This window comes from Diceros bicornis, chromosome 9 (assembly GCF_020826845.1).
Source record: "Diceros bicornis minor isolate mBicDic1 chromosome 9, mDicBic1.mat.cur, whole genome shotgun sequence".
Lineage (NCBI taxonomy): Eukaryota > Metazoa > Chordata > Mammalia > Perissodactyla > Rhinocerotidae > Diceros > Diceros bicornis.
The window spans coordinates 27,721,115-27,744,156 of record NC_080748.1 but is presented as its reverse complement, the minus strand read 5'-3'; the positions used below and the strand labels follow the sequence as shown (position 1 = coordinate 27,744,156).

General features: G+C 36.5%; 1 protein-coding gene across 5 annotated transcripts in view; it reads left to right on the top strand.

Annotated features, from left to right (window-relative positions):
* The window catches only part of SETDB2 (SET domain bifurcated histone lysine methyltransferase 2), a 79,922-nt gene that overhangs the window by 19,161 nt on the left and 37,719 nt on the right, over positions 1-23,042 (top strand). For all 5 annotated transcript variants that reach the window (XM_058548136.1, XM_058548133.1, XM_058548131.1 and 2 more), the window contains exons 5-11: positions 897-993; positions 9,873-10,436; positions 14,891-15,007; positions 16,543-16,712; positions 18,232-18,451; positions 18,993-19,092; positions 20,545-20,638. In XM_058548136.1, the coding sequence (XP_058404119.1) occupies positions 897-993; positions 9,873-10,436; positions 14,891-15,007; positions 16,543-16,712; positions 18,232-18,451; positions 18,993-19,092; positions 20,545-20,638 (1,362 nt within the window). The remainder of the gene's footprint in view (positions 1-896; positions 994-9,872; positions 10,437-14,890; positions 15,008-16,542; positions 16,713-18,231; positions 18,452-18,992; positions 19,093-20,544; positions 20,639-23,042) is intronic.

Below are 23,042 nucleotides of genomic sequence, written 5' to 3'. Positions count from 1 at the left end.
TTTTAAGCCTTCTTTCTTAACCTAGAAAATTAAAGAGGGATATTTGTTTTCCAATTAGCCAAGAAGTTACCTTGGATTATAACTTAAAGTATTCTTTTATTTACTTAAACTTTTTTTTCTTTTTAATAAGACTGGTCTGCACAATAAGGGACCAATGCAAGTTAATAATCCAAGGCAGGATGAGAATCACTTTTTCTTAAGGTCCATCAGTGCGTAGGAAAAAGCACATTAAAAAAAAAAATCTTTAAACCAAACATAGGATAGTCCACCTATCCATTTTTCAAAATAAGAAAAGGAAATCTATAACTTTTTTCATTAAATACAAAACTTATTCTATATTGTCATCATGTTAGAGAGTAAGAATAGATCAAGTAGAAAAAGAAAAGACAAGAAATGAGATGAAATTAAGTGCAGAAACATATAGGAGAGACTAGGAGAAATATTAAAAGACAACTGGAAAGACAAAAAGAGGTACCCAAATACCCTCCTGCCCCCCAAAAAATATATAGAGTAGTAGAATGAGAAAACAATAGATACATAAACTTTCCATTTGTGACCTTTTATAGAGCCTTTAAGAGTTATTTTATTTTCTATAAAATAAGCAGAAGTAGGGATACTTGGTGTTCACCTTAAAAGTTGTTTAAGTTCAGGCCAAACTAGAGTTTCTGCAGTAGAAATCTCTTTTATCCTAAGTCTTTTGTTTTATCCTATCTTATTTTCTTAATGTTTTTGAAAATATTGACACCTAATTTTGTGGTTCAATCTTGAAATCTTAATATGTTTACAGATTTAAGAGCTCCATATATCTGTAGTCAGTAAAGGTATTATTAGATAATAGAGTGAATAATTTTTAATTGGGTATACTTGTTACTCATGTTTGTATTTTATTCATGTAGATCATATGTCTGTGACCCAAAATGAACAGGAAAACAAATCAAGTTCATTGCCCTCTACATCACATGAAGACACCTTTCCAGAAGACTGTACATTTCTGTATGTATATAAGTTAAACTTATGTTGTTAATGCTTTTGCTCCCAGAAAGAGATTTAATCTTTCTAATATTTGACATAAGTAGATATAATATATAAAAAAAGATCCTTTCCCATAAAAAGCTTTAAAAGTTGTAAATTTTAGTATTTTATGTAAGATAAAGGCTCATGAGTCCCTTAATAGGTTACTTATTTGTTAATGTCCCTGGGTAATCAAGTCTTTTAATAAAATTTAGCTTAGGATGTCTTTGTGTGTATTATTAACATACTGAAATCTACCATCTGGCTTTTTTTTTTAACTAGAAAATTATTTTTCCTGGATTATTTCTTTTAAAGTAGAGTATTGAAAAGAGTCAAAAGTATTTCTTTTAGTATCAGTTCAGTTTTTAAAATGCATAACAGCTCTAAATTAGTATCAGAAGGTTTATGAGAATAGGCTAAATTTTTCTGGCCTTGTCTTTCTCCTTTACCACTAATTTTAGTGAAGATTCCTCAGCATAAAGTAGAATTGTATAAGAGGAAATCTGACACGCTCACACTTAGTCTTTATTTTTAGTGGGTAATGTCTGTACTAAAACTTTCAAGTACTAGTTAAAAGGGAAGTTTCTGAAAGTATTTTGTGGTAGGGCAGGAAACAGAATTTCAAAAAACAAAAAAGTTTCTATAGAAAGAAAGTTTTTAAGTTTATTGCCTTATTTTGTTTGTCCTTTTAGCCACATATTAACCAAAAAAATTGTCAATGTAGAATTCTTTTTTTCTTTTTAGTGCTTTTTTTTTTGTGAGGAAGATCAGCCCTGAGCTAACATCCGATGCCAATCCTCCTCTTTTTGCTGAGGAAGATTGACCCTGGGCTAACATCTGTGCCCATCTTCCTCTACTTTATATGGGACGCTGACACAGCATGGCTTGACAAGCAGTGCATCGGTGCGTGCCCGGGATCTGAACCTGCAAACCCTGGGCTGCTGCAGCGGAGCACGCACACTTAACCGCTGTGCCACTGGGCCGGCCCTCTTTTTAGTGTTTATGAGAGTTGTAGATTGACACTGTTACATATGATTTGCATTTACAAATATTAGAGATGTCCCTACAGTTTAAGTCTAAAAGACTCATAAAACTTATTTTAAAATACTCTCAAAGAAAGCTAAGTTCACACTTTTAAAACTCTGTAACTGGCCAGTACAGTAGCTCACAAAACAAATTTTTTTCCTAGAAATTCTGACCCTCTGATATGTAGTACAAAATTTCATTACCTTTTAAAAGCAAATTCAGTCACTCTAAATCACTAAAATATCAGATTCTTTTTCATATAAATTACCACCAAACCAACTGTCCCTCATTTTATATTTAGATAATTGTATTTTAAGCCTAAATGCAAGAGTTGGTTTATTCTCGTGAAGTGTCCCTTTCTGGTTTTAAGTTCGTTATCCTAGCTTATCAGAATCTTTTGAATTTGAATCTATCTGTTCTGTTTTCTTTCTAGCTTTTTATCTTGTACAAATATATTTTAAAAAGCTTTCTAGTCTTTATTCAAGTCACTGAAAGCAATATTGGATAAGACAAGACCAAAGGAAAACCTAAAACCTGGTTAGCTCACTGCTAGAGACCTCTTTTCATTACTCTTCAGAAAGAACTGTTCAACCAACCATGAATTGACTTACCTCTACTATTGTCCCACCTACATTTCTCTATTTTACTCACAAGGCTTTCCTGAGAAATCAAGATTCACTGCTATAGCTTTCGATATCATTACCAAACTTTATCAAAAAGGAAAATTAAGTTAATTTATACTTTTCTCACCTAGTTCATCTTGGCTTTTCAAATTCTAAGTATTTAAAAGTCACATGCTTTATTCTCTCTTCTAGAAATTGTTTAGAGATCAATATTAAGCTAACCATTCTGTACTTTCTGGAGTATTAACCTTTGTCCCTTTTTTAAAAAATCAAGGCAGCATTTTCCCATTTTTCATTCATATTTGAAGTTTTTTCAAGACCTTGAGGTTTAATTTGTTTGTGCTTAGAGTCTTAAATATATTTAAATAAACTAGCATTCTAGGACCACCACCCCCTTTTTTTTATTTGGTGAGGAAGATTGGCCCTGAGCTAACATCCATTGCCAGTCTTCCTCTTCTAGGACCCCTTTTTAACTATCACAGACTTCAATTCATTTCATTTTCTTCTGGTCTTTCCAACTTGAGGACGATACTTAATAGATGTAAAAGACAAAGCAAAATTGTTTTTGAGCTCTTTCTTCTCTCTGTTGCCAGTTAACCTTGTGCTAACACACTGTCTTCTTATTCCAAACACAGCTTTAAAAATTTCGTTGTTGTTTTATTAGCATTTTTGGAATCCTCAGTTCTTAGTAGGCATGAGCTTTTGTGACACTTTTCTTGTAGGTTCACACCAATATTTTGTATTCATAATTGGTCTTTTTTTCTTTTGTACATATTCTTTTAAAAATCTGAGCTTCTTAAATTAAATTGCTTTCTCTATAACTGCTTTCCCATCTCATTAGAATTATTTATGATTGTATAATCAGAACTTCATTTCCTTAGAACCTGCAGTTCTTCTTGTGCTGTATTCCCACTCAGAGGCTTTGTCCATGAGATCTTATCTAACTTTGAGTTGAACTTTCTGAAATATTTTCAGATGAAGGGACATGTCTAATTAGGCTCAGGTTTTCTTTCTTTGCCACTAAGAATTCCAAGGCCACATTTCATTCTTGACCAGAATTGTGTTTAATTCCTTTTATATTTCCTCTGCACATCATGAGTTTATTACTTGTTTTGCTTTCAGTAGTTAAACTCCTAGTAGGCCAGCAGTCTCATAGGCACACTGGCAAAGTAAATGGCAAATAACTTAAGGCACAGATTCTCAACCCCAGCTGAATTGCTCAAGAGCATACAATTTGTTAATGGCAAAACCAGGGTGAAAATTTTAGGTCTCATAGAAAACTGGCTTTTTGTATTTTATTCTTGAGTTGAATTGAATTTCCATATAAGTGAGCTATAACATAGGTAAATGTAAAAAGAAAAACTTTATTCCAATGATAAATCTTTTACAAAGATACTTTTGTGATGTCAAGAAACCTGGCTTAATTCTTTTTCTTTTTTTTTTTTTTTTTTTTTGTGAGGAGATCAGCCCTGAGCTAACATCCGCCAATCCTCCTCCTTTTTTTTTTTGCTGAGGAAGACGGCCCTGGGCTAACATCTGTGCCCATCTTCCTCCACTTTATATGGGACGCCGCCACAGCATGGCTTACCAAGCAGTGCATCGGTGCGCGCCTGGGATCCAAACCAGCGAACCCCGGGCCGCCGCAGCGGAGCACGCGCACTTAACCGCTTGCGCCACCGGGCCGGCCCCTAATTCTTTTTCTTTTTTTATAATTTTATTTATTTATTTTTCCCCCAAAGCCCCAGTAGATAGTTGTATGTCATAGCTGCACATCCTTCTAGTTGCTGTACGTGGGACGCGGCCTCAGCGTAGCCGGAGAAGCGGTGTGTCGGTGCGCGCCCGGGATCCCACCCCAGGCCGCCAGTAGCGGAGTGCATGCACTTAACCGCTAAGCCACGGGGCCGGCCCTAATTCTTTTTCTCAGTCAAGTACTTTCGTTTGTCAGCAACACACACTTACTCAAGCTGGCTTAAGTAGCGGAATTTATTAGAGATACCAGGCATGCAGCTTTGGCTAGTGTACATGGTGAAAGTGGGCTTGCTCCGCTACTAAAAGACACAGGTGTGAGTTTAAGTCATTTGGCTTTTCATATGACGTGCACGCAAATACCCAACAGAAATTATTTTTAAAAAAATACACACACACACACATACACCTAACCTACACATACATATGTAAATAAGTTAAGTGTTCAAGAACAGAAAATGTAATACAGCAGGCCGTATAGAGACTAGAGTTGGAACTGGAAAATCAGTCCCTGAGGTCAAGGTCCACATTATTTAGCTCTGCTTTTCTCCATATGTTATCAATTGGTTCTTCTGTTCCCATATAGCCTAACATAGCTGCCCCACCTAAACACTATGTGACCTAGTACGAGTGTTACCTTGTGATATATTTTTTGATAATATAAATTCTTGAGAGAGACTGTAAATAGCCCAGTATGAATACGTGATCCAGCAGCTTTTAGTCCACTGAAATTAAAATGACCACTTTTGAGAATAGGATGACCAAAGAAGGAACTTAGCAGAAAATAAACTTGTCTACTACAGTCTTTAAGATGAATACAGTTTTCATTCATTTTTTTAAATATGCCCCTTCAAAGGTCATAAAGGATAGAATGACTTTTTACCTCAGACTTGCCAAAAGCTAGAAATCAGTTGGCAGTCTCAGAAGCCGTGCTCTGCCTTGTAGTTCAAGTTCAAGGTGTCTAATGACAAAACAGTTCTCAAGCCACATACAGACTGAGAAACTCCTACCCAGAGCCTGGCAGACAGGTGCAAACAATACTGGATAGCCATACCTACTTATCTTTTGTTTACCTCCAGCATTTTAATGGTTTTGATCAGTAACTAGGTTTACAACACTGCATAGGATTGGTTTTCTTTCTTTTTATTTTTGTTTTTTCCAGTAATGTGTCTTCATACATATAAGAAAGTTAATCTTCCTCCCCATAAAATGGGATTGAAATTAGGTTACTTTACTCTTGAGACTTGTAGTAAGTTGATTTTCTTTCATTTATTTTATGAAATGAGGCACAGGTAAGAAAAGAATCATTTCTAAAGTTCGTATCAGTGTTTCATTTCCATGTTTTTCTGCTTCTTGTTTTCTAACTTTTATTAAATATAGTAAGATATTTCTCCCTTTGTTATTGCTCGATAACTTGAGGCTTACACTTCTTAATTTTTATTAGATTAGTCACCAGAAGAGTACATTTAAGCCGGGTTGGCTAACTTTATTGAAATCCTAAATTCCAAATTACAGATTTTACCAGTGTGTTTACTATTTCAAATTTAGTCCTAAGTAGTTCTAATCTTATATTCTTCCAGTAATCACTAACTCGCAGCTGTACTTATTAAGTGTTACATGAGGAAATTATGTACAAGCACACCGTAAACTGTAAACTACTATACAAATATTAGTTATTATTTAAGAACTAAGGGTAACCCAGATACTTTGTCACATATACCCTGAGTTAATCCCTTCATATTCAGAGAAGAACCTTTTGAGTCATCCAATTAGTATTTCATATTCTCCTTCCCCCAAAATAGGAAAACAGAAACAAAAAAAGATCATAGTTGAAATAGGGGAAATCAAATAATGACATTTGGAGAAAAAGATGCCACAGAAATCAGTTTAAAACATAATTTATTTGGTTAAGGCAAGGTGAAAAGGGAAATGAAACATTCAGTTTACTGGTTATACAACCCTGTAGATGTATAACTTACTTGAGAGTGAGTAGCCTACATCAAAACAGAACAAAGCTGTGAGAGCCTAAGAGAATTTATTACAATGAATACTGAATGCAGCAAAACAAAGGGGGTTATATCTCAGATAGACAAATAAATAGAAGTGCTCAGAGTTCAGAGTATCCTATAATGATTTATAAGAAAAAGTGGTAGGAAGGAACTTGGCACTTGATAATAGGGGAAAAGCAATTCTAGGCACAGGCTTTAAAAAGCAAGGAAGTGTTGGATACCAAAATAAATAAATAAACGAAGAAAAACAATTACTAAAGTAGACTAGGCTAAAGAAGAAGTTAAATGGAAGAGTAAAACAAAAGGTACATTATAGAATATATTTCTTACTGTGGAATGCACACCCAACATTATTCAAAAATACAAAAATAGATTGAAGTTCTTTAAAGGGGAAACAATGTTTTAAAAGTCTTATTTGTTAGAAGTACATACTGATTTCAGGTAAAAAGATATAATGTCTAGGATTTGCTTTAAAATACTCCAGTATGTTTCAGGGTGGGGCAAGAGGGGGGAGAATAGATGAAATAAAATAGGCAACATGTTGATAATTATTGAAGCTTGGTAACAAGTATCAAAGATAAACAAAGCCAGACATTAAAGTGGTGAAAACAGATTTTATCCAGTAACTACTGACAGTAGGGGAAAGAGCTGAGCTCCATTCCGATTTGTGCTGAGGTGACTGGCATTTTAAAGAGAAATAAGGGAGTAGGGAGGGAGGAAGGCAGGAGCTCAAGTGAGAAATTACAAAGAGTTGGTCAGCGTGAATGCCCAGGAGGCCAGCTGTGTGCGCTAGCTGCCAGTTTTCAAAGTTAGGATTCTGTCCTCCCACAGAGACTGGAAGACAGAGGCCCTGTCCTTCCTGATGATTACCTTTCAAAGGAATGGCTTTCAGGTCCTTGAGAAAGACACTCCTGAGTTGTAGGAGATAACATATACATCTCAGAGGGACCAAGGCAAGTTTCACAATTGTAAAGCATTTTTTAGTAAATTCTGTGAGAAAGAAAGGTCAGGGGCTTATCTTCAGGCGTTGGCTAGAAGAAACAGTAAATTCTCCTGGCAGCATTGAGCTTTCTCAGGCAGGCACTTTATTGGGGGCTGGGGTCATCCTAGACACATGGCCTTATGCTGCTAGAAGCCTTGCTAGAGTTCTCTTGTCTCTTAGTGCACAGGTTGGGGCAGAGTCGTCATGTGCCGAGAGTTCTGCAGCTCTCACAAATATATGGGGGTCCAATATATCAATCTTTTTTAGTGAGAAAAATATGCTCTTATGTATGTGTTTGAAAGTTTTATTAATAAAAAGTTATTTTTAAATGTATATTCTGTTGACCTAGTGATTCCCCTTTAAGGAGTGTATCCTAAGGTAATAATCAGGAATTTGGACAAAGATTTATGTATGAGGATGTTCATCAAAGTATTAACATAGGGAAAAGTTGGAAACAAATGTTTCCAACATTAAAAGATTTATAAACAAATTATAATACATCCTTTTACCTATTAGATTGTCCAAAATCCAAAAGCATCAAGAGCCATTGATTGATGAGGCTCTGCAAAAGCAGGCACTCTCATAAATTGCTGAAGGAGCTGACCCCATGGAGAGCAATTTGGCAATCTTAACAAAATTACTAATCCATTTACCCTATGATCTAGTATTCCCACTTCTGGGAATGTATTCTGCAGTGATAAATCTTTACATGTATGAAATTGTTAGGTGCAAGCTTATTCATTACATCATGATTTGTAATAGCAAAAGATTGGAAATACTAAAGGTGTTTCCAGTTAAATTGTTAGTTAAATAGTTAAATAAATTGTGGGATTTGTGGAGAGAATTACAGCTGGAAAAAGGATGGGAAACCTCATATCTGTGCATTCAGTATGGTAGCCACCAGCTACCTGTGGCTATTTATAAATTTGAATTAATTAAAATCAGTGAAATTTAAAATTCTGTTTTTTGGTTGCACTAGCTACATTTAAAAGTGCTCAGCAGCTACATGTGGCTAGTGGCTACCCAATTTAACAGCAAAGATGTTCTATAGAACATTTTCATCAATGCAGAAAGTTCTGTTGGACAGTGCTGCTTTATATGGTGAGTATAAAAATATCTCTAAAACACAGATTACTTTTATAATAAATGACAGACACCTAAAGATAGATAGAAAATATATGGAAAACAAACTTAGGTTCTTTGTGAAAGTTTAAAACCCAAGTTTTAAACACATGGAATCTTTTCACAGATTTTTCTTTCTTAATAACTTCATTTTCTCCTGTCAGTTTACCATTTTCATATGTGTCAGTATGATGCCAGGTGGATTACATAATATGCAAAAAATTCAGTTGGTACAATTGCTGAAGGCAAACAAACAGCATAAAGGATTCTTGATGAATTAATTATTTTTTGGCTGGCTTTTAGTTTTTTGCCTGAAGATGTAACCTTCCTCAGCTCTTTATTGAGTGCATGCTCTAAATGAACTCTGAATTTGTTAGGTGCTGTAGCAAAAAGTTCAGTGATTATAGCTGGAATATTCTGAAATTAGGTTGTGGTATAATAAGAAAGATATTTGGTCTTTGCCCAGGTCCCTGGCACATAGCTTCTAAAACCTTTGGAATGTCCTGAGTAATACGAGTGTCTTTGGCATGCTAATGAGATGACTTTTGGTGAGGGCCTCCTAATTAGCTTTTTAAACTTTGATTAGAAGTTTGAAACTCTCAGCCCTGTCTCCCAACTCCAGGGAGAGGAGAAGGGCTGGAGATTGAGATAATCACCACTGGCCAAGGATTTAATCAATCATGCTTACGTTAATGAAACCTCTGTAGAATAAAAACCTCTGAACAACAAGGTTCTGGGAGTTTCCTGGTTGGTGGACACTTTTAGGTGGTGGGATGGTGGCATATATGGAGATGGCATGGAAGCTCCATGCTCCTTCCCACTTTCCTTGCCCTGTGCATCTCTTTTATTTGGCAGTTCCTGAGTTGTATATTTTATTATTAACTGGTAATAGGAATTAAAGTGCTTTCCTGAGTTCTGTGAGTCTTTCCAGCAAATTATCAAACCTGAGGAGGGGGTTGTGGAAACCTGCAGGTTGGTTGGAAGTATGGGTGGCCTGGGACTTGTATTTGGCATCTGAAGTGGGGGCACCTTGTGGGCCTGAGTCCTTTAACTTGTGGGATCTAATGCTAACTCCCGGTAGATAGTGTCAGAATTGAATCAAATCATTGTTTGAAGAAGTGGTGCTGGAAAAAACAGCACATGTTTGATGTCTGGAGGAAGAAAACCCTTTGAGGTATAACCTTTATATGGCTGCAGAACATATTAAAATGTTTATTTCAGAATCTGGCTTATGTTAGTGGTATCTAAGAAGAAGAAAATAGGAACTAATTACCACTTTAGTGTGCAGTGTTTTTTAAAAATGGGAATTGTACTATAAATTTGAGATACTAATAAATAATTAATTTTAAACAGATTCCCCCAAAATAAGAAAATTCCCCCTCTGGAAAATAAAGTTGCAGACTTTAGAGAAAAAGAGTCATCTTTGAATTTATCTTATCAAAGTCATGACTGCTCTGGTGCCTGTCTGATAAAAACACCACTAACCTTCAAGGGAGAAAACCCTCTACAGCTGCCAATCAAATGCCACTTCCAAAGACGACATGCGAAGACAAACTCGCATTCTTCAGCACTCCATGTGAGTTATAAAACCCCTTGTGGAAGGAGTCTACGAAACGTGGAGGAAGTTTTTCGTTACCTGCTTGAGACAGAGTGTAACTTTTTATTTACAGATAACTTTTCTTTCAATACCTATGTTCAGTTGACTCGAAATTACCCAAAGCAAGAAGAAATTGTTTCTGATGTGGATATTAGCAATGGAATGGAATCGGTGCCCATTTCTTTCTGTAATGAAATTGACAATAGAAAGCTTCCATACTTTAAATACAGAAAGACTATGTGGCCACGAGCATATTATCTAAACAACTTTTCCAACATGTTTACTGATTCATGTGACTGTTCTGAGGGCTGCATAGACATGTGAGTAGAAAAACATGGCATTTCAAAAAATCTTCTGAATGTAGGGCTACTTGTCAAGAAGTTTTGCTATGTATCAATTTGTCTGTCTGTCTCTGTCTAACTGTCTAAAACCTGTTCACCAAACGTCTGAAATGGAAAGATGTACTCTCTTACTAGCAGTAGAAAAGAAAACTCTTTACCAAATATTATACTAATTTGAAAATTATTTCTTCTAAGGATGAATATTTCCTTTAATCTAGTACCATAATCATCACAGCGGCAATTACAGCTAATGCCATGTAATAGTGTCAAAAACTGTGACAAGTGTTTTACATATATTTTCTTATTTAATCCTTACAAAACCCCATGAGGTAGGTAATATTATTTCCATGTTACAAATGAGGAAGTTGAGAAGCCAATTGTAAGGTCATAGGGCAAAGAAACTGGAGAACCAGGATTCAAACCCGTGCTCTTAACCACTATGTAATATGTTTTATTTTACTTTTTTTTTAAACTAATTAATTAATTTTTTTGTGAGGAAGATTAGCCCTGAGCTAACATCTGTGCCCATCTTCCTCTACTTTATATAGGATGCCGCCACAGCATGGCTTGACAAGCGGTGTGTCAGTGTGCGCCCGGGATCCAAACCTGTGAACTCCGGGCCACTGCAGCAGAGCGCGCGTACTTAACCACTGCGCCACCGGGCGGGCCCTGTTTTATTTTACCTTTACAAATCATTTCCTTGCTACTTTTTTTTTTTTTTTAATAATTTTGTTTGTTTATTTTTTTCCCCCAAAGCCCCAGTAGATAGTTGTATGTCATAGCTGCACATCCTTCTAGTTGCTGTATGTGGGACACGGCTTCAGCATGGCCGGAGAAGCGGTGTGTCGGTGCGCGCCCGGGATCCGAACCCGGGCCGCCAGCAGCGGAGTGCGAGCACTTAACCACTAAGCCACGGGGCCAGCCCTCCTTGCTACTTTTTTAGAAAGTTAATGGTGCTTATAATTAGTACTCTCTTGGTCATAACATTGACATTCCATAAAAAAACGAAAACTTTCCTAATGTATTGAGACTTTAAAAACTTTTTTGTTTTAAAAGTGTATAATATACATGTATTTGTAGGTATGCATATATAGAGTGCAGTTGCATTATTTGTATATTTAATTTAATGCAAATTTAGCTACCTATACTAGGCAAAAGAATGAGAGAGATAAAAAGAAATAATTTAAATATTATAGATAGTAGTTTTCACCATCTTCTCAGTTAGTTGGAGTGTGAGATGAGATATATAAATCTGCTGTTACCTCAGTTTGGCTCAGTTCCTTTAGGCCTGTCATAGAGGCAGCCTCTCACTATGCCAAGTTTTACTCTATTTAAAAATAAGTTTTTTTTTTTAAAATATTGCCTCTAAACATAATTCAGCTACATCTGGTCAAGCTCAACCTCTTTCAGTGCTGGAGAAAAAAACTGACTGTTGGACAATGTTTAATCTACTTTGTGGTCAATTTATGAGATCTTTTAAAGAGTAATTTTGACCATATGTGATTTTTGCCTTTAGACTGTAGAAACTAACCTTCACACAACATACATCACCAGTGTATGTATTTTCATCTGTTGGTCAGAAATGACAAGAGAAATCACACAAGTAAGCAAAGGCTGAATCTGGAAATGGACATAAGCACTGTGGCCAGGGATTCTAATTCTTACAGGAATGAGAATTAAACATGTCCCATGCATGGCAGAGAGTAGGCACTGAGCTCTCCAAGGGGCTAGAAAAAGGGACCTGCGAAAGACTGAGAAGTAGGCTAATATCTCACAGGGCCTGGAATCGTATTAATAACAACGAGGTTTAGAACTGTGAAACCCATAGGTCAGAGCCAGAGCAATGGGGAAAGCAGCCAACATAGAGGAGCACAGAAGGTATGATTTCAGACAGTCAAAGCACACAAAGACATTTAGTACCGCGAAGGCAGCATGAGTCCCAAATGGGAGAATTCACACCTGAAGAATCAGAGATAAATGTAGAATCTGATTAAAAGAAATTTTAAAATAGGTATGTTTAAAATGTCCAAAGATATAAAATATTAGCATCCATGTAACCAGAAAAGGAGATTATTTTTTTTAAAAAAGGTATATATGAAAAAGAACCATTTGGAAATACGGGAAATAAAACATATGGTCATTGAAATGAAAAACTGAATAGACTAAATGGTAGCATTGGTATAGCTGGAGAAAGAATTAGTGAATTGCAAGGCAAAACTAAAGAGATCTTCCAGAATGCAACGACACAAAGATATGGGGAAAATAACTTACAGGTTAAAAAATGATGGAGGCTAAAATGAGAAACTCCACCACATATCTGAGAGGAAAAGAGCAACATTCAAAGAGATAATAGCTGATAATTTTCCATAGTTGAAGAAAGATAGGAGTCTTCTGAATGAAAAAGCCTACTGTGTACTAAAAAGGGAAAATAAGATAAATGTACATCTAAATATATTATGATACAACTTAATAAGTATCTAGGGTAAAGAGTAAATCTCAAATGCTATCAGATGGAAAAGAGAAAAAATAGACTGACAACATACTTTTCATCAGAAATGATAGAAGACAAAAAGAGGCACATTAGCTTAAAATGCTGAAGGAAAATAAATGTAAAACTAGAATTCTGTACCAAGCCAGACAGTCATTTTGCAGGGGGAGGGAGTAGGGTATTCAAACAAGTACACAGTGATTGAAGACATGAATACCTACTTTCCAGCAATAGTACTTTTTTTTTTTCTGCTGAGGAAGATTTGCCCTGAGCTAACAGCTGTGCCAGTCTTCCTCTATTTTGTACATGGATCATGCCTAGGAACCGAACCCAGGCTGCTGCAGCAGAGCATGCCGAACTTAACCAGTAGGCCATGGGGCTGACACCAATAGCACTTTTAAGTACATCTAGAGTATCGTTTTCCAAGCTACAGATTTAGTGGGATGTAAAATCATTTAGCATTCTTTAAAATTAAATAGTACATAAAATACCCAAGTGCATCACACATGGTGAAGTTCAATGCCACTGTTTTTTCCATTTATGCATACACACATATATAAATATGTGTGCCTGTGTGAGATCATGAAGAAAATGTATCTTACTGTGGGTCATAATAATAAATATTTGAAAACTAACTCTAGAGATGCTTATCCATGTACATAAGAATAAGGATGTTCATTGCATCATTGTTTGTTATATTGAAAACTGGAAGCAACTTAATTGTAACAAGCAACTTAATTGCATATCTAAATGCTGTAGAAAAGTTAAAAGGAAGTAACTAGATTTGTGTATGACACGGATGGGTTTCAAAAATGTATGGAACAAAGAAAGCAAATTGTAGCATATAACTACAATAAAATTTTCAAAATAGTACAATATATTGTTTGTAGATATATATGTATGTAAAAGTATAAAGGATGCAGCACCAAACCTCTTGAGAGTTTAGTTGTATCTGTACTGTTTTATTTTATTTTTAAAGATCATATATACAGTGTATGTGTTTTATATACATAGGAAAAAGAAGGACTGGACAAAACGTGACAGCTAATTCTATGCGGTGGAAATATGAGTTTATTATATTAATATTTGTATTTTTCTGTACTTTTTAAACTTGGCAAACAAAATCATATCAAAAAAAGCAACTGTAAATTTCTGTACCTGTAAACAGAATCCAAATTAATGAATTTGTTTTTTTCTGTTGCAAACAGTCGCTACCACTCTATGATGTGTATTATGTATATACAGAAGAATGCAGAAGAGAATCATAGAGGAAAAGACTAAAGTTTCTTATTCAACAGTGGAGACAGGTCCAGAAATTTTAACCAGCTCACCAGTAATCACATATCTAGTTTATAGCTGAGATACCCAGGTTTCTTACTCCCTGTTGAGTTATAAGTCCCTGGCATGTTAGATAATTACTAAATAGTTAGAGGGAAAAGACTTTTATGGTTGCATGTTTCCTGTTTAGCAACATTATGAAAAACAGGTTGTAGTAGCCAGATACCCAGCATCAGTCTCCCCAGTCTGTTTTCATGTCATTGGAGGGAGAGAGAATTTAAGACATCTGCAAAACTATGTATGCCCTTTTGAGTTTGACACACACAAGTTTATCCATTGTAGGAGACTGGACCTAGGAGAATTTTCACAAACAAGCTTCTACTGAATGGGAAATGAAGGGAATTCATTTTGAAAAGTTAAAGAAAACTCATATAGTTAAGTATTTATTTCGTGAGCAAATAGGGCAGTTTATAATTATTTATAAACTTTGGATACATATTGTCTTTCGAAGAAGTCTATTTAGGAAAGAAGTCCAACTGTCCATGAGGCAAACGACTGTTTTCAGTACAGTTATATCCTTTGTCATATCATTTGCACTTATATCAAGACAGTCTCTTTACTTGGTGCTTTTTTATTCTAACTTCTCCATCCATTGCCTTCCTTTTAGAACAAAATGTGCGTGTCTTCAACTGACAGCACGGAATGCCAAGACTTGCCACTTGTCAAGTAATAAAATAAGAACTGGATATAAATATAAAAGACTACAGAGACAAATACCTACTGGGTAAGATACCTTGAGGATTTGTTGCAGGGTGTTTGTATCTTTGAAGGTGGGTACTTTATCATTGTGGCCTATAGTCTTATAGATGTTGTTAAATCTTAGTTTCTTATACCAGAAATCTAAATTAAGGAATAAAAACCCAAACCTGTATATTCTTCTTAGAAATGGAAGTCAGAGAGCCACATGTATCATGCAGAGTGTTCTCAACCACTCATCTGCTCTGAGTCTGGCTCTTACCCCTCTAGGCTTAGCCTACTTTGGGCAGGTATTCCCCCATTAAGAAATATACTGTGCAAAGCTCATCTGAGAATTGGGAATGTTCAACCTTTCAAGATTGTTATTATTAAAAAATAAACAGAGGGCTGGCCCGGTGGCATAGCAGTTAAGGTCGCATGCTCCGCTTTGGCGGAACCCAGGGTTCGCAGGTTCGGATCCCAGGTGCGGACCGACACACCGCTTGTCAAGCCATGCTGTGGCGGCGTCCCATATAAAGTAGAGGAAGATGGGCACGAATGTTAGCCCAGGGCCAGTCTTGCTCAGCAAAAAGAGGAGGATTGGCAGTGGGTGTTAGCTCAGGGCTAATCTTCCTCACAAAAAAATAAATGAATAAACAGAAACAGAAAATATTTCTTCCTAGACATTCCCTTCCCAGACATTTCCTTCTTAGACTTTTTTTTTTAAGGTTTGTTTTTTTGCTGGGCAAGATTCGCCCTGAGCTAGCATCTGTTACCAATCTTCCTCTCTCTTTTTCTTCCTTCCCCAAAGCCACAGTACATAGTTGTATATTCTAGTTGTAAGTCCTTGTAGTTCATCTATGTGAGCTGCCACCACAGCATGGCTACTAGCAGAAGAATGGTGTGGTCCCACACCCGGGAACCGAACCCAGTCCACTGAAGCAGGGTGTGCTGAACTTGAACCACTAGGCCATCGGGGCTGGCTCTCTTAGATATTTTTAAAGAACTAACATTTACTCTGTGCCAGGCATTGTCTCAAGCACCTTATAAATATTGACTCATTTAATCTTCACAAAACAACCCTATGAGGTAGGTACTGTCATATAACCCCCATTTTATTTATTTATTTATTTATTTTTTTATAAGTTTTATTTTTTATTTTTATTTATTTATTTTTTAATTTATAATTTTTTTTTAAAATTTATTTATTTTTCCCCCAAAGCCCCAGCAGATAGTTGTATGTCATAGCTGCACATCCTTCTAGTTGCTGTATGTGAGACGTGGCATCAGCATGGCCGGAGAAGCAGTGCGTCAGTGCGCGCCCGGGATCCAAACCCCGGGCCGCCAGTAGCGGAGCGCACGCACTTAACCGCTAAGCCGCGGGGCCGGCCCTAACCCCCATTTTAAAAATGGAAAATTGAAACACGGAGAGGAGGTATGATGGGAACCTAGGCAGTATAGCTGTAGGAGCCTTCACACTTAGTCTGGCTCCTTTGGTAATTATTAGTGAGGTAGCAATATAAACTGCTTTCCCTTTTAATTTAGGATGTCTGGTTGATTTTCTCTTACATATTTTATTGACAGCATTTATGAATGCAGCCTATTGTGCAAGTGTAATCGACAAATGTGTCAAAACCGAGTTGTCCAGCATGGACCTCAAGTGAGGCTGCAGGTATTCAAAACTGAAAAGAAAGGATGGGGAGTACGGTGCCTAGATGACATTGACAGAGGGACATTTATTTGCATTTATTCAGGTAAAGCAAAGGTTTGTTTTCAAATTACTCCATAGTAAGATCTGTATTTCTGAATCTCCATTTTACTAGTCAGGGCCATTGAGATCTTATAGCAGGAACAAGAGCAACAATATATAGGAGGAGCATCAGAGGAAGAAGGCAAGTGACTGGGAAATCGAGCACTGAAGGGATGAGATAGCTTAGGAGGTACTGGATGTTCCAGAAAAGAAAGGCTCAGAGATAAAACTTGGGTTATTGTGTGAGGCACATTTTTTGTTTCCATGGCTACAGATGCTTTGGGGTAAGGTAAGAAAAATTTTAAATAGGAAACTAAATGACTGACTTGCCAAGGTAAAGATTATCAATCAAAGACTATCTTCTTTAATGTTTTGAGCTATTAGAATTTAATAAGTTAATTTTGTGATAAATATTTGCATGTGGTGATTCAGGCAGTGAATTAGGCAGCTCACTTGAGAGAGCTGCCCACATTCTGAGCAAAACTTCCCAACCAGTATGTTACAGTTGTGCAGTTACTGACTCGGGCCACAGCCCCCAGGCCAGACATGTCGGTCTCCAGTAGTCTTGGCCATTTACCCCAGAGTGTCAGGCAAAAATCCTCACTTCCTATGTGTACCATAAAATGAGAAAGGTTAAGGAAACACATCTCCAGAGCCAGTCTAAAGGAAACGAGGTAGACGGAATCTTGACAGCCAGGCAACAGGGACCAGAGCAACCCCCTCATCTGAAATTCCAGGTTCACTTCAGTGAGGGCAAGAATTATCAGAATTCAGAGTAGTTACACTTAGATCCCTACTACATACCGCTTACAGCCACACATACAACACAACTTGACCAGTCGTCTCTCATATTTCTCAAAATAAGTCTTTGATGAAATTCAGCTGCCTATAAAATGCAGGAGGGTGTCTAGGAAGTATTGTTGGCATTATCTGCATTGCTAGAAATTGCAGCTAATGTATCTCACTGATCCAGCTGCTAATTTTTGACTTAGTGACCGTAGTTTTGAGTCCCCTGAAAGAAAATGCATAAACTTTAAGATTTTAATGTTATAGTAGGACTTAATATGAGAATAATAGGCACTTATCACCACAGATTTAAATAGGTCACTTTTATAAAAAGAGTATAGGTTTTAAATGATAGTGTCTTTAACTAGACACAAAAGCTGCAATTTTAACACTGGAGTTCACCACTTTAATTTTCTAGAGTGCTTTCTGATTTCTACTTTTGTTTTATATTATTGTAGCTAAATCTTTTCTTTTTCATGTTATACCAAAACAGACAAATGCTTTTTTTAGATGCCCTGTGTTTTTTTCATATACTGGAAGATATGAAATCTCTTATTGGTCTTTTGTTTATTATTTCTTACAATAATTTTCTAGGATCGGTTAATGTGTTTATCCTCATTCTAAAAATAAGGTACACCTCACAGGATTCTTTAGTAATGGAGCAGAATAGAGATGCCCATTTGTTGCTTAACAATTTATCTTTTGTCTTGTTAAATTCTTTTACTTTTTTGTTTTAGGAAGATTACTAAGCAGATCTAACACTGAGAAATCTGAAGCTATTGATGAAAGTAGAAAAGAAGAGAATATTATGAAAAATATGTTTTCGAAAAAGAGGAAAATAGAAGTTGCAGATTGTGAGGTTGAAGCTATCCCATTAGAATTGGAAACACATTCTAGAAGTGCTGAGACTGAGATACATCCACCTAGGTTCAATAATAATCCAAAACAGCCTGTTACGTAAGTAAGATCTTAGGAACTCAGACAAGATTGATCTATATGTATTATTGATCAAGAGTAGTTCATTATCTTTCCTCTTTTTCTTTCTTATTTTCTCCCCAACTCCTATGTATCTCTTACATATCGGTTTGCTTCACAGTTATAAGTTTAACACGGTGAGAAATCTAAGACACTTAGATATGAAAATCTAACCAACATATTTTATTTCCTCAGTGTTCCATTTCTGGAGTTTTACCTTTAAAAACTTTATGACTTTAATCAGGTTCTTTATGGATGTCATACTTTTGCAGTTCTTTTTATTTTCTATCACCATTTTACTTGCAAAGCTTTTCATAGATTTTCTTCATTTTTTTAACATACTTCAAAAATGATTGACTTTAAAATATGATTATGTTTCCTTCTTCTAGTGAAGGGTAGGCATAGATGTTATTACTTAGATTAATTTCTAATGGATGTTTATGTAAAAGTAATATTATCTATAATTCAAGGTCCAGTAGAGAATTTTTAGTGATATGCAGAATAACTTTTTTTTCCTTTTCAGAGAAATGAAATGTAACAATATTTCAAGAATTCAGTATCATTCAGTCATTAGAAGTCCTAAAGCCAAGACAGCCTTTATTCAACGCAATGGGGAAAAGATGGTAAAAACTGCAAAATGTAGATGGGGCCCTTCTGAGAACATTAACTATTATCTCCCCTTTCTGTCTTTTACTTAGTTCAAATTGTTTGTGTTACTTAATAATGTGCAGGATTTCTTTTATTGTTTTGGAATGGGTGTACTGTTGAAGTATTAGGACCATGTTTTATTTACTTAGTATCCTCCATGGTGGTTGCCATGTTCCCAAGTTAGGTATATAAGGAGAATGTTGGTCATGATCTGACAGTGTGTTACACTGAGCCTAAGAACTATCCAGTTCTGAGAATTTGTAGGAGAAGCTAAAGTGTTCAAGAGTTGATAGTGATACATAATATGAAAAAGAATGGAGTAATTTAGGTTAAGGAGATAAGGTTGTGAGATGTAGGAGAAAGAAGAGATGCAGCCTAATGAAAGAATCACCCAGCAAGGAACATTTTACATGATAGCCTCTGAAGGTAAACTTTTCAGTCTGAACTGAGAAAAATAACTAGTCAGAGACTATAACTGAGAAGCAGAGAAAGATGCAGGAAAAAGAACAGAGATGGACATAATGGTAGTTCACGGTGGGGCTTGTTGATGAAAAATAAAAACTCTGTCCTAGGTGCCGTGCAAATATTTGTCCTCTGCCTGGTAACACACAGAGGGTGCCTCCTCAGTATCACATAATTAAGAAAAGATTGAGCCATGGGATCACATAGACCTGGGTTTGACCTCCAGCTTTGCTGCTTACATCTGGGTGTACATCTGGTTGCTTGCTAGCTGGGTGACATCTCCATATCTATTTTTCTTTATCTGTAAAGTGAGGATAATTGTATCTATCTCGGAGTTAAGAGAATTTAATGAGATAAACATCGAAACTTTGTGTAGCACAATGCTTGTCACCCAACTAAGTGCTCAATAGTTGTTGACCATTTAAGTACTTGAATGGTAATAATATGGTCAGCATTTATTGAGCAGTTAGTTGAGTGCCAAGCATTGTGCTAAGCATATACCACTTTTTAAAAATTATTACCATTTAAAGTGACTGCAGTGTCTACAACGCATAAATATAGGCAACTCCTTTAACCTTTTCTTTGAAGTAGAAACTAGCCAAAGAGTGTTTTTATCTTTGCACATCTTATAGTTGAAGCCAAATTTATAATCTGATATCAGAATTGAGGGATACAAACAGATGTATTTGAATTTTAATGCCTAAAGAATGTCTTGACGGTCTTTCTAGTTTTTATAGCTGTGGCTTACTAAAGTGCCTAGAAGTAGAATATAGCCAAAAGGGCTCCATCACTCCAAAGATTTTTTATGATACCAGCTTTGAGGCTTTCAAAACTAATCTAGTAGATCCAGATTCGTTTGTATGAAGTTTATGAAGATTGATTGTTAATAAAAGAGGCCTAACTACTAAATTAAATTCTTTTACCTAACCTAGAAAGTAAAGACATCTTCCTTGTCTTCTTTTAAGGGATTTGCTTCCTCAGAGTTTGTCACCTCAGAAGATAATGATGGATTTAAATCATCCCAAGTACATCTGAACTCTAAAGCCAAGGAAACGAAAAGTAGGCTTTGTTTCACTCTGTGATTTCCTGCCTCTTTAGCCTTTTTGTCTCTCTTGCTCAATACCTGTGGCTCGTTTTCTCAGACTCCATAACAAACATGCTGCATTCATCACAAAAGTTACTGCTTGTCTTGATCAGAGGTTGCCAAACTATTGTTTGTGGGCCAAATCTGGCCCACCACCTGTTTATATATGGCCCATGAGCGGAGATGATTTTTACCTTTTTAAATAACTGGAAAAAATGAGAATATGAATAATATTTCATGACACTTGAAAATTATATGAAATTATAATTTCAGTGTTCATAAACAAAGTTTTATTGGAACATAGCCACAGTCATTTGTTTAGATATTGTCTCTGAATACTTTTATGCTGTAGAAGAGGCACAACAGACCGCATGGCTGTCAAAGCCTAAAATATTTTCTATTTGGCCCCTTACATAAGTTTGCCAACCCCTGGTCTAGATGCCAACAGTGACCTGATGCATGGCAGGAAGGAGTGGGGTGGACAACTCTGAGTCTACATATTCCACCATGTTATCTATGGCTTTGGAAGCATTGTCCAAAGCAGCCATTTCCTAACTCTTTGTTTGGGGCTCCTTTAAAAACAAAGACACATCATTCTCCTGCCGTACTCCAGCCAACGCTGCTGCAGGGAATGCTCAGCAAAAATATTGCTACCCTGAGTGCTTGTCTTTCAGTGTTACTGGTCCTGCCACAATCACTATTACAACATGACAAACCTGGATTTTGGTACTTTTGCATTTCACTATATCCCTCCATGAGGAGACATTGCTGAGAGATGACCCTTTCTGAAGAGCTGACCAGCCATTGCCTCTTCTCCCTTTGAGCTTCCTTGTATCTGCACCTCCAACTCCTCACTTAGTCTTTTTTTTTTTTTTTTTTTTTGGTGAGGAAGATCAGCCCTGAGCTAACATCTGCCAATCCTCCTCTGTTTTCTGAGGAAGACTGGCCCTGAGCTAACATCTGTGCCCATCTTCCTCTACTTTATATGGGACGCCGCCACAGCATGGCTCGACAAGCAGTGCATCAGTGCACGCCCGGGATCCGAACCAGCGAACCCCGGGCCGCCGCAGCGGAGTGTGCGCACTTAACCGCTTGCGCCACTGGGCTGGCCCCTGTACTTAGTCTTAAAGGATGGAGATTGGGAGAGGCAAGGCAGCTCCTTGACAGAAAAAGTTTATCAAGAAAGGGTGTTTATGTATTACAATTATTTCACCATTGTAGGGGAGGAAAATCTCTTCCTCTACCCATCTTAGGTTGTCCAGCTGGATCCCTGTATATTAGACTGACAGAAGACAGATTGACAAGAGAAAAACAAAGAGAAGTTTATCACCATGCATTACCATAACCATATGTATGATACGTGTAACACATGGGAATATGCAGAGATAGTAACTCAAAGAGGTGGCTTAGAACTCCAGCTTACCAAGCATCTTAGCCAAAGAACAATACATTTTTAGAGCAGCGACCAGACAAAGGAAAAGGACCTTAGGTCCCTAGGGGCAGCAAATTGTGGGGAGGCAAATATATGGAAAACCAATGATAGTAAAGGCTAGTTAGTAAAGTTTGTTATGTAGATTCCTCTGGTTCAGTCTCCAGGCTAATGAAGGTCTGAAGTTGTTTCCTGTGATTAACTTTTCTCTTTCCTGGTAGGAGGAGGGACACCTTTGTACATTTATGTCCTGCTTTTAGGCAGATAGGGGGAGGGCAAAGCTTTTTCTGCATATGCTTCTTAATTGCCCTTAGTTCAGAATAATTCTTATGTCAAAGAGACATATTTTGGGATGACCTATTTTGATTTCCTTCCCCATTTAATGCATGTGAGCCATAAGGAGTACTATTGCTTTTGTTTTTTTGTCATTTTCATTGATTGCTACAACATATGGCAGGCACTACAAAAATCAGTTATGTACTGTTATGCCTCACAAGTAACCTATGATTAAAATATGAGTACATGTAGGAATAATAGCCAGCAACAGTAATGATTAAATCAAGATTAATTTTAGAGAAACAGAATTTCTTTGTGCCACTGAGTTAAGTGGCAAAAGAGACTTTTTTTAAAATAAATGATTTTACTTATTCCATTTGACATGCATTCATACTCTTGAATATTCTCAAAAAATTATTTCCATTAGATAAGAAAAATCATTAAGCAGTTCATCATCTTCTAAAGTATTATTGTTTTTAAAGGTGTAATTATTGAATGATCATCTAGCAAAAACACCAAACACTAATGTGTACAAAACCCATAGCAATATAGTTACTGCTATTGGGACTTGTAGAGGGTGACTCCGACCAGTCTTCTCAGGGCTTTCATTGCTGTCTTAAAGGCCTGGAGAGCTCCCTGAGCACCCACTGCGTTATAGCTCTTTAAAATATACT